This window comes from Neovison vison, chromosome 6 (genome assembly GCF_020171115.1).
Source record: "Neovison vison isolate M4711 chromosome 6, ASM_NN_V1, whole genome shotgun sequence".
NCBI classification, from domain to species: Eukaryota; Metazoa; Chordata; class Mammalia; order Carnivora; family Mustelidae; genus Neogale; species Neogale vison.
The window spans coordinates 96125660-96138105 of NC_058096.1; the positions used below are offsets into that span (position 1 = coordinate 96125660).

Sequence of the window (12446 nt, forward strand, 5' to 3'; positions counted from 1 at the left end):
GCAGGGGTCCTCTGTGGTCCTCTGTTTTCCATTTTTTTAATCCATATTAGTTTTGCAGCACAATTTTATTCTTCATGTATAAAGGGTAGTGGTCTAGAGGGTGGGGTCCTTGCAAGAACTTGGTAATGTGCAGGGGGAGAGTGTGAATGTGGCACAGCCTTGAATAAAATAATGTGAGTTCTGGGACCCATTTGGCCGGCTCAGATACACACCTGTCTAGAAGAGAAGGAACCCAGATCAAGAAAATCAGTGTTTTTTGTTTCTGATTTTGTTTTTTTATTTGACAGAGAGAGAGAGAAGCAGCGAGAGCAGAAACAAGCAGGGGCAGTGGGAAAGGGAAAGCAGGCTTCCCACTAGGCAGGGAGCCCGACACGGGGCTCCATCCCTGGGATGGGTCTGAGCTGAAGGTAGATGCTTAACCATCTGAGCCACCCAGGAGCTCTGGAAAATAAGTGTTTTGTCAGGGTGGTTTCTCCCGAGACTTTCTGACTCTAACAAAAAACAGGCATAGCTCAGTTTTCTGGAGGTTACCCAACTGGCCATTCAGCTTCCCTTAGAGCTGATAATCAGCAAATGATCAAGGAAGATCGTTGAAGACACATCTGGGAGCTTCAGTGACCCCACAAGGACCCTTCCCCTTATGTGTGTACATGACTAGCCCTCTGGCTTCTTAGCCCAAGGAAGATGTAAGACAGCAAGTTTAGGATATGGTCCTGAAATTCGAGGGAGATTTGGTGTGTGGCTCGCAGTATGGCCTCATGAGAAAGAGGAGAAAACCAACAATTACCCATAGGATTTTGAAGTAGGGGTGAATTTCTCCAGATATGTAAGGTCAGAATGCCTCAGTAACTCCTTAACACATCACCTTGTGACTAAACACAGTATTGTTGGGAACAATAAACCCACATCCCTAAGAAGTCAAGTTACGACCAGGCTGCTCTTTAAGGAGGGGGATGTGTCATTCCTGTCCACAGTCATTACAGATAAATTAAGTTTTGTTCCTTGAAGTTAACTGTTTGGATAATAAGGTTTCCACACTTACTGCTTCATCTGTGACGCTAAATTCCACGATCATTTTAAGGGACAACTTGGCAGGCCATTGCCTTGCTAAATAGCTGGGCATTATCTTGCTTAGAGATAACTTACTGACTTTTTTCATTATATCTTTTGCATTCCAGTCAAGTGAAACTACTATATGTATGGGCAGAGAGCCTAGAAATGGGAATTTAAATACTGCTGGCTGCAAGTACCTCCCCACCTAGATGAATCTTTTTTTTTTTTTAATTTTATTTAATTTAATTTTTTTTGGGTGTTCCAAAATCCATTGTTTATGCACCACACCCAGTGCTCTATGCAATACGTGCCCTCTATAATACCCACCACCAGGCTCACCCAACCCCCCCCACAAACCCCTCCAAAACCCTCAGTTTGTTTCTTAGATGAATCTTTTACCTGATACTCCACTGGGGATAAAGTTTGGTTTACCTCTGATAAAACTCTTAGGGATTAGAAAAACAGGGCTTGGATTTTAGCAAGCTGGCGGCCTAGGGAGAAGATCAGCAGCTTTGGTTACGGAGAAGCAAGGCTCCACGCCTGGCTTCACGGTGGCTTTTGTTCCCTTTATTCATTCTTCAGTTTCCTCCATGATTAACTGTGGTTGAGTTTAGGCATTAGGAGTGTGGGATGTTTATACATTCACACTGATGGCTGTCTGAGTGATTGTCACATAGTTGACTTTCTTTCAAGTACAGTTCCCCAGTTCCCTCTGTCCTCCCTTCCCCCTTCCTGGCCCCCCTCCCAGTAATCTGAAATAATCACCATACATTGGCGAGGTAGATAATGTTGTAGTAGCGGGGGGGGAAAAAGGATTCAGGCATCTTTTTTCTTTATAGATTGGCTGCATTACCCAAAGTTGCCTGTTGAGTTTTCAAAAGCAAATACAATTATAATTATCTCTTTTCCCCAGTGGACTTGGTTTCGTTGGGTGTTTTTGTAACTCTGTGTGGGTCCCCTACTCTCCCATTCTCCACCTATAGGACCTTTTAGGCCTCAGGTCTAGCCCCTTATCCCACAGTTGCAGAGCCTGGATTTAACTCCATGATTTGGAACGGACATCTGTGGTTAAGAATGTTCCTATTAATAGCAAGTGCCATGGGTTAACTTGGCGCCAACCAGAAATTTTCTTAAATTGGAATTGTCACTGTTAGATACAATGTTGGCCTTGAGATACTCTTTTGTATTAAGGACAGGGGACCAGGAATGCCTGAATTTGGTTTCAGATTACAGCTCTCTCCTGCTACCCAGTACCTGCAGATACTGGGTAGAGACAGTGAGAAGCAGGTTGATGCGATTTGAGTCTCAAACCCCAGTACTGAAAAATCAGGCAGCTGGGTTGGACCATGTGGAGAGAAGGAGCCCACAGCCCAGAGCAGGTCCTGACTGGGGACCTCAGTCCTTTGCACTACCCCTCTCCCCATTCATTATTTACCATTCTCTGGCCTAATGGAAGGACCTAGAGTAGAGGCTGAAAGGACCTAGAGACAAGTCCCTGAAGTGGGTCTGCTCCAGCTGCCCCTCTCGGGAAGAGAGAAGAAGGACAGATTCCGTCCTTGGGTTTGTTTGTGAGATGAAGGCTGGGACTGCTCCTGTGGTAAAGGGCTTTGGCCCCTCCCTGGGGGAAGGGGGAGAAGAGGGAGCCATAATCCCTGCACCACAGCCTCCCCAGCACAGTGCCTTGGGACTCTTCCTGGGGAGGAGTGAGGAAAAGGTGGAAGAGAGAGCCGCTTCACCCCGAGGCTTTACATACTCAGACCCCTGATGTAAATGACTGTCCTGTTTATCCAACTTGCAATTTGGAAGAAACATGAAATAAAACATTCCACTTAAGAAGCAAGCCTGTGTAATATCCGCAGTCTGAGGAAAGTAGCTGTCCTATCCTTATGCACTGGGAGGACTAAATATATTAGAAATAAAATTGAAATGGACATTAGTTCTCCCTCATTCGACCTACTCAATCAAACAGTGATGTCATGATTGTATCAATGGAATTATCTTAGTTAATTTTATTGTGCAAGAATCTATTTCCTTCATCAGGTTAAACTATTGGGCTTTGGGTTTTGTACTTTTATTTGCTTAGGAACTGAGTAATTGCCTCATAAAAACAGCAGGATGGTACTATTAACACTGAATTATAAGACCTGTTATTACAGAATGTGCTTCCCTAGTTGGGACAAGACTTCGTTGTTTGGTGCTTAAAATAATTAGTTTCTCTGAATGGGGTTATAATGAACAGTGTAAAATTTTACCTTTTTAAAATAAAAAAGTTTACAGTCTCTTGGGTGGCTTTTATGCATCATTTGATACTTCCAGGGAAGGGGTTTCTTTTGGGTGGGATTGCAGGAGAGGAAAGTATATTTAATGTTCAGAATGGAGGGGTTTAAGAATGAGAAAAATACTCTTTTTCTGTCACACCTGAGATAACTTTGAGATAATTGTTAAAGGATTTATCCTGCTGTTTTGCTTGATTTGGACATTGGGATTCCCAGTTGTGATTTGGATTAAAGGATTCATTGATCAGATATCCTTGATTTGATATTTGATATCATTTATGTGATAAATGTGCATGTCCATTTGTTTCTGAACAGATTTAAAATGTGTGTCTTTGTTTTCTTTGCACATGATATTAAACTTATGCTGTAAATTTTTAGGCATAAGTGAAGGATATTAAATACTTCTTAAAGAATAAATATAATTTTATTTCTATTTTTTAAAAGATTTTCTTTATTTGAGAGAGACAGGAAGAGTGAGTGGTGGGGAGGGGCAGAGGGAGAGAGAGAGAAGCAGACTCTCTGCTGAGCAGGAAGCCAAAGGTGGGATTCGATCTCAGGACCCAGGGATCATGTTCTGAGCTGAAGGCAGACTTAACTGACTGGGCCACCCAGATGCCCCAGCAAGTTATAATTTTAAATAGAAATTTGGTGTTATTTTCCCACTGTTGAATTGGAAAGGTAGTTTTTGGTAGCAGGTACCCTTTTGGAATGACAATGGCTTTGTGCTGTCTTGAATACTTGTATGAAAATAATTTTTTCCGAGGAAGCAAGGTGGTTTGCTTTTCAGCCCTACTCTGCACAAGATGCCATGGGTTCTGTCTGAGATACAGGGGAGTTCAAGATCTGCACAGTAATGAAGACATAAATGATCAGCATGTTAAAGTCAATTCAAGGAAACGACAGGAGAGAGATAATTAGAACATGATTAATTACCAAATTAGTGGCAGGGTCAGAAATTGCAACAATTGCAGTGTAAGCTTTGTTAACTTGCTTGGATTAACTGCTTATGAACAGTATTTTGATCCTAATGAAAAGGAACACCTGTTTTTGTAGGTCATCCTCTTTGGCCTTATTTCCTGTAATTAAAGATAATGATACCACCAGTTTTTGTTTGATACTTGACCATCTCACAGTATTGTCTCATTTTAGCCCCAGAAAGATCCCTGGGGTAGGGTAGTTACAATTACTCATATATTTAAAAAATTTATAACTAAATGACAAAGTCTAGGTCTGGGAGGTTATGTTCACACGGCTGCTTGGAGACTCAGGTTGGTGGTCTTCTAGTTCCAGCCATTTTCTTGCTTTGGCTTTACCCCTCCTTGGGGCCTGGCACAATAACTCTGCACTATAGGATTAGAATAATTTGACTTTCAGCTGACTTCCTGATGGTGCACTTAAATTGCTGATGTTGTTCTAGGTGACTTTTTGGGGTCCTGGGTCCTTTTTAAAAAATGGTGGTTCTCTTGCAGGAAGCCAGTTGAGGGAAATTCTCCATGAATGTACGTCACAATGATGATGACCGACCAAATCCCTCTGGAACTGCCACCATTGCTGAACGGAGAGGTAGCCATGATGCCTCACTTGGTGAATGGAGACGCGGCTCAGCAGGTTGGTGTAGTAAGAGGGAAATTTAAGTTCAACTCTCTAACTGAAAACCATTAACCCAGTCCTTGTTCTGGTTTGAGATTGAAAGGTCTGTGCTTGTGAACATTAATAGTTCCAGAGGTAAGTGTTCTTGCTGTAGAAGTAGTAATGATTTTTAAGAATATCTGATTATGGCTTTTGATAACAGCAAATCTTACCTCATTCAGTTGGTATTGCTGCTGAAGCATCAGAAAAATGTCTGATTTTTAAATGAATCATTTTGAAAATATGTACTAGTCTTTGGAAAAAAATGTCTGTTTATTCAGGTCCTGTGTTGTGCTTGACTGGTTGGCCTGGATGGCCAGAGCAAGACACTCTGAGGGTGAGTCAGGTTTTGCTCTCACATTGGGGGGTGGGGTGACCTCGGCAAGATGCACAGGTCCACGCGAACCCACCCCAGCTCCTAGACGGTCCTTCCAAATGGATAGTCCGCTTCCCAGAAAGTGACGGTACTTAACTCTCTCAGTATTACTGAATATCGCCAAATAGTAAAGATATTGCAGACTCATTCATGTAGCACTTGGGAAGAAATTTAAATGGAAAGTAAAACTTTAAAAAATCATTAGATGAACTGTTCCGATAAGATTTTTTTTAGTGACTGAGAAAACAGGGTTTGCTCAGTCTTTTACTAAATAAATACCCTTTTGTCTTTGCACAGTTCTTCAGGAGCATGAAAGTAAAAAAAGTCTTTGTCTTAGGAAAAGTAGGATTGGGAACAATTGTGTGAAAAATGTTTGCCCAGACTTGATCAGTAACTCAGATAAGTTAATCAGCCATTCCTTTAATGTCCGTGTGTGTTTGCCCCCCCCCCACCTCACTCTGTTACAGTAGGTGAACAGCCTTTATCCATCACAGTCCATTCATACTTGGCCTCTATTGGATCTTACTTTGCTGCCCAATTTATTTATATTACTTAACTGTGCTTTAGACCATAAACCTTTCAAGAACAAAGAATATCTAATGGGTGTTCAGTAAATGTTTGTTGGTTGGATGAACTTCACCCCTTCTCACCACTGATACAGGCACTTCCCTTCCTGACTCAATCTCTTTCTCTCTCTCTCTCTGCGCTGGATCATTTCCACCAGACATCCTGTAGTATCTTTTACCTCAAACCCACAAACAACTCCCCAGCACAACAAGATCCTCTCTCTGACTCCACATCCCTGTGGAGTTACCACTTCCTGTCCGCCTCCCTGACAGTAGGTGTTCTTTAAGTAGAGCCTCATCTTCCTTTGCCCTGTTGCTCTTCAAGCTCAGAGTCTTCACTTGCATCTCTTGTCCTCTTTTCCCAAGCCTGTCAGCAAGGCCTGTTGGCTTCATCTCAGGAACATGTGCTGAAACCATAATTTGCCACGTCTACTTCATTGCCGCTACCGCCACTGGACTCCAAGCCGGCATCTCTCGCCAGGGTCGGGCATTCCTTCTCACTGGCCTCTCTGCTTTTGCTTTTGCCCCAGCAAAAAGTATTTGCCACACAGCAGTCTTTTGAGAGAGTTTCCAAAAACACCACATCAGGGGCGCCTGGGTGGCTCAGTCAGTTGAATGCCCGACTCTTGGTTTTAGCTCAGGTCATGATCTCAAGGTCGTGAGATTGAGCCCTGTGTGAGGCTCTGTGCTCACCGTGGAGTCTGCTTGAGATTCTCTCTCCCTCTCCCTCTTCCTCTGGGCCTCCCCCTGCTTGCACATGTGCGTGCGCTCTCTCTCTCTCTCTCCCTCCAATAAATATGTAGAGAAAAACTTAAAGCAAGCATACCCACGTCATGTCCGTGCCCTGCTCAGAGCTGCCCTGGAACACCTGGAATAACATCACAGTGCAGGGCCGAGGCCTGTCAGCCCTCCAGGTGTAGCCTTTGCCCTCTTCATCGTGCGCCCCATGCTCTGCTCATGGGAGGATTTCCAAAGTACAAGGGACCGTTCTAGGTGTCTGGTCTCCCTTTTCACTAATTAAAAGGTTGAAAAAACCAAGGTATTCAGATGTGACTTAACTTGGGAGGCATCTTGGCCTCCGCTCAGTCATCTAATTCCCGTTTGCGTAGGTACTTGGAGAGCCGACGCCACGTGTACATGTCACTGTGTACCATTTTTGTGTTTTGGTGATTTGTTCCTCGTTGCTGTATTTCAGTTTGCACAGAATACCCTTTTGTAGTTTATGATCTCTAGCACACCAGAATTTTTGAATTCTGTCTTCACACATAAACTTTCTTGCACCTAGAAATGACCAAAGCCTGAGAAAAGACTGTGGACATCTTCAGGCCATGTGGCATTTCACTGCTCTGCACGTCTACCTCAGCTCTAAGGAGACGTTGCTTAATAATTTGGATTAATAAGATCACGTTTTTATTGTGTCTGTAAAGCCAGGAGTGGGAAAATCTAATTCTTTTTTTTTCTACACTGTCAAATATGAAGCTTTCTCAAACTGAGGCTATATTTACTCTAAAAATGATCGTAGGAATGAAATGTTTTAGGTTTTCTAATTAGCAGGTATGGTTGTGCTCACAGCATTAATGTTTACAGGTTATATGGGCCAAGCTGTTGATTGGCATGAACCCTGAGTTTCTCTTAATGGGATATACTTGTTACGTGGACAGAGTGTATTTGAAATCTCCCTCCTCGCAGGACCAACCCAAGATTTATCATGCCTTGAGGTTACCTCTGTGTGGCTCAGCCTAGGCAGTGGCCTCTGTGCCTTACATCTTTCTTCCTCTTTCTGCCCCCAGAGTCTCCCTATCTTTGTCTCCTTTCTTTCCTGAAGCTGCTGCTCTTTCCTTTGGGCCGTAACATTTAGCTTTGGCCTAGTTACAGTAGAATCTTCAGGGCCTGTGTGTGAAACCTGGGCTAAGGCACAAGGTGATGACAGACCTCAGGAGCAAGCAGAACCAAAATCAATGGAAAAATACCAGAGAGGAGGTAAGGAGAGAGGAAGTCAGCAAAAAGAACAAAGACCAAAGGTCAGGATCCAAAAGTCTGGGACTGCATGAGTGTTGGGTGCTTGCCTAAGACACCTGTTGGTAATTGCCTCTTGCTCCTGAATAACCTGTTTGGTGTGATGCTCAGGAGAGCTTTGTCAAAGGATCAGGACATGGGACACACCAGAGAATACAATCTCTACTAATGTTTTATGGTTTGTTTTTTTTTTTAAATTTTTAAAAATTTTTCTGAGCATAACCTAGAGATTTTATTGTCTTCATAATATAACAAAATACAAAGCTTAGAATTGGATCTCTTGGTCCTTTCTCTTCATCTCCTCCCAGTTCACAAGGCTTGCATCTCTTTTTTATTTTTATTTTGAACTGATCTCTAAACCCAACGCGGGGCTCGAACTTAGAACCCCGAGATCAAGAGTAACATGCTCTACCGACTAAACCAGCCAGTGCCCCCTGCTTGTGTCCCTTAATAGCCAGCCTTCTCTTAGCTCTGCAGTTGTGCTTGATACATTCAAGCCTAGCACAGTCTTTGTAGTTTTAGACATTTTTCAGAAAATCTGCTTCATCTGCCCAGTACAGCCACTGTGCTTCCTCTCATAATGCCACTTTTCCCGGGCGTAAGAGAATCTTTGCCTTTCTGGTGCTGTGTCCCTTTGTGGGCTGGTGCTGGCCACGCTTGTTGCAGGAAGCCGGCTGGGTTTTAGAAACGCCCAGCATGTTTGTGAGAGCTGTCAGCGTGGGAAGCTCTGCTAGTGTTTTCTGATGCTTCCCTGTGCCGTCCCTCTGAGGCATTACCTTTTCGTCTCAACCAGGACCTTCTGGAGACCCAGGGTTGACTTCAACGATGGCATGGCGGACGCTATCTGGCAGACCCTTGGGGGTGACATTTGAAGGGTGGGGAGGGCAGCATTTGAGCCACCTCCCAAATGAGACTGTCAGGAAGAGCTACCCACCGGCCACGGGGCTGTGCCTCTACCTTCGTGTTAGAAGCAAATATGGCGAAGCTTACCTTGTATGTGTTTACAGCATTCTTAATACTTTGCAGCTGTGCAGAGCACATTGTAAACATTTCCGTATTTGCAAAAGAACCACCGCAGTTATGAGAAAGCTCCCCAGTTCCCACAGGCCGCCGCCTCCTGAGTTTTGTCATGATGGTCTCTGGATTCCGTTAGTGTGTGTTCTTGCCGAGATAGCCTGCTCTGTTCTGGTTTTCTAAACGAGACATTGTTAATTCTCGTTATGCAGAGTCATGTTAAGTTTGGAAACGTTGGTTTGTCATTTTATAGAGGAAGCAGGAAAAGTATGATTCTTCCCTTAAAATGAAAAGCCCTCCTTGTCATGAATGAAGATTTAAAAAAATATATTATGAACTGAATGTACAAGAACAGGAGTAAACACACAGTGTGGACAAAAGCAACCTAACAGTTTCTGCTTGTTGAACAGCTTTTTTGACCTATCATCCACACGCCCTGTAATTCACTTTTTTAAGGTACACAGTGGAATTTGCTATAGTCACAGGATTGTGCAAGCATGGTCACAATTTTAGAACCTTCTCATCATGATAAAAAGAAACCCTGGTGTGGTCACTTCCCAGTCCTTTCTTCCCCATATTCCTAGGCAGCCGATAATCTCCTTCCTTTCTCTGTAAGTAATTTGCCCATTCTGGACTTTTTGTATAAATGAAAATGTGCACGTGTGGTCTTTTGCTTCTGGCTTCTTTCAGAGGTTTGTCATAGCATGTGTCAGTACGTTCTATCTTGTTCACTGGCAAGTATTACTCCAGCACATGAATATATTACGTTTTATTTCTTCATTCATCAGTTGATGGGCATTTGGGTCCTTTTCACTCCTTGGCTATTACGAATAATGCTGTCGTGAACATCTGTGTGCAAATTTTTATGTGCATGTAAGTCTTCATTTCTCCTGGATTTCTACCTAGGAGTGAAATAGAACAGTTTTATTTTGAACCACTGTTTTCTAAATAAAGTATCTCTGTTCCTCTCACTATAATTTCTTCTGCCTCTAAATAGATCAGTGTAGCTAAGTTAAGTTTGCTTCCCTAAATATGTCCCACGACCTACTATTCTTGTCAGGTTTCCTGACCTGAGTTTTTGTGTATGGCCGTATATAAATTATGGCAGATGCCCATCAGTAATCAGAATATTAGTGCCTGGGGATGCCTGGGTGGCTCAGTGGGTTAGGCCGCTGCCTTCAGCTCAGGTCATGATCTCAGGGTCCTGGGATCGAGTCCCACATCGGGCTCTCTGCTTGGCAGGGAGCCTGCTTCCCTTCCTCTCTCTCTCTCTGCCTGCCTCTCCATCTACTTGTGATTTCTCTCTGTCAAATAAATAAATAAAATCTTTAAAAAAAAAAAAAACAATATTAGTGCCTACATTTCCAGAACCTATGATATATAAATTTAACTGTCTTTGGTTTTAGAGGTTTAGAAATGTAACTGCTAGTTTGAAGCATGAAAGTGTAGGCATCACCAATTTTCAGCTTTTTCTATTGGCTTAGTATTTTGTTTTATTTCTTTTTTCTTTTTTTAAAAGATAAGTTATTTGAGAGAGAGAAAGACCGTGAGCACACAAGTGTCAGGGAGGGTCAGAGGGAGAGAAACTCAAATAGACTCCCCACTGAGCAGGGAGCCTGATGCAGGGCTCGATCCCACAACCCCAAGATCATGACCTGCCGAAATCACGAGTCGGACAGTTAACCGACCGAGCCATCCAGGCACTCCTCTATTGGTTTAGTACTTTAATAATCTCTGAAGAAGAATTATAGCACTCACCATGTTTAAATAAGGAAAACATAAGGTTAAGAACAGAGGTGTTAACACAGACTGTACTGATTTGCTAACTTAATCTGTGATACTTAGAACCTATAGGAGGTTGGTGTGTGTGCCTTTTTCTATCTTCTATATATGTTCATTAGGGGGTCAGTGAGTGTGGAGATAGATTTAGATGCCTCTTTGTCCTTCTGTTCTCAGAGGGCAACTAGCAAATGTTCCCTTTGTCGTATTTCTTATGTTTTTTTGTTTTTGTGTTTTTTCCTTTTAAGCTTGTAGGATATTAATGGCTAATGAGTATTCGTACTGCCTCTTCTTCGGGAAGTGGATCTCCTTAATGTAAATGAAAAACTCTATTCTCCCAGTGGCTTGGGATGACATGGGCACACGTGGGCTTGCCCTGAAAGACGGAAGGTTGAGATACCTCATCCGTGTCCACAGTTCTCTTGACTTTGTCTTTGCCTTTCAATCAGCATGCAGCCTGTCATTTTATCTGGAGCCCGTCTCTTCCCTCTTTTGTTTCTTCTTTGCCAAAGCCTTTATTTCCCCTGGAAGGAGCACATAGCCAGTGATGATTTCCTGGAGCATTCTTTAGAGTACACATTTCCAGACGGCACATTAAACATATTAAAATGTTCCACGTTCCAACAGTGCTCGTCATTGGCATGTCTCTTACATCAGATGTGCTTCTCCTCCGAATCCGGTGACCTTTTCTGTTCTGCTTGATGTCTTAATAACTTTTCCTTGATGGCTCCCTCCTTGCATTTAGTAGTTCAGGTCCTCTCACCACACAGGTTACTCTGTAAATATCCCAATTGCCACCGTGTCAGGGAGACCCAGAAAGCAGTCCACAGTCAGTATACTGTGGCGAATGTATCGCGTAGGCGAATGAATGAGCAGTTCTTGGGGACTTTGCTTGGAAGGAAGAAAGATACTCAAATGAGAGCAGTTAAAATAGAGGCTGTAGCTCTTACTGCTGAGCCACATTATATAACAGCGCTTTTTATGACAGGATCCTATTTAGAGGCTGGGGCTTGGGTTGAAAATGGAAAGAGTTAGGTTGGTCAAGTGTTGTGTTGGGGAACTCCGCATGGGGAAGCTTGGTCTTTGGGCAGACTCTTCAGCATCCAGATGTATGAGGAGAGTACAGCTTGTGTAGGTGTTGAAAGAAAATGGTCACCGCAGACTGCTGTCCGTGTTCCGTCCACCACTCACACTTACGAAGGCCTCAGGTGTCCGTCCGGATGCTGTCATCTCCTTTTCTTCAAGATTTGGGATCGAAAGGAGGAGCAAGAGGGCAGGATTTACAACTGAACTTGGACTGAGTAATATATTTGTTCCTTTCAGTAAGTGTTTGTCCAATGTCTCCTGGCAACACAAAGATGAATTAGACCCTGTTCTTGCCCTGAAGGAATGAGCGATCAGGTTGGGGAGCAAAGCGTGGTCCACCAAAATAGAATGGTCTGCATGTATTTACACGCATGTAGGGCCACAGGAGAAGTGCTTGGATTGCAGAAGATGCCCTTTCCCTGGGGAGCACCGAGGAGGGGTGGGATCAGGGAGTGGACGAGGCAGGCAGGAAAACAGACGGAGCTAGGAGAACTCAATTGAAGTGAAGTCTAGGACTGTTACTCAGCTTTGCATGTCCTGTCGTCTCTTTCTGTTCCGTGTGGGGACACTGCTCTGTAGGGCTGGTGTACTCCATGGAGAGCTTATGTCAGTGGGACCCAAGCCAACCATATCTGCACATTCTGTCATCTC

The 12446-nt window shown here is 43.5% G+C and overlaps 1 protein-coding gene across 3 annotated transcripts in view; it reads left to right on the top strand.

Moving 5' to 3' along the window:
* FNDC3B (fibronectin type III domain containing 3B) overlaps nt 1-12446 on the top strand; it is a 343565-nt gene that overhangs the window by 68316 nt on the left and 262803 nt on the right. For all 3 annotated transcript variants that reach the window (XM_044251801.1, XM_044251802.1, XM_044251803.1), the window contains exon 2: nt 4799-4937. In XM_044251801.1, coding sequence (XP_044107736.1) covers nt 4827-4937 — 111 coding nt within the window. In that variant the 5' untranslated portion in view covers nt 4799-4826. The remainder of the gene's footprint in view (nt 1-4798; nt 4938-12446) is intronic.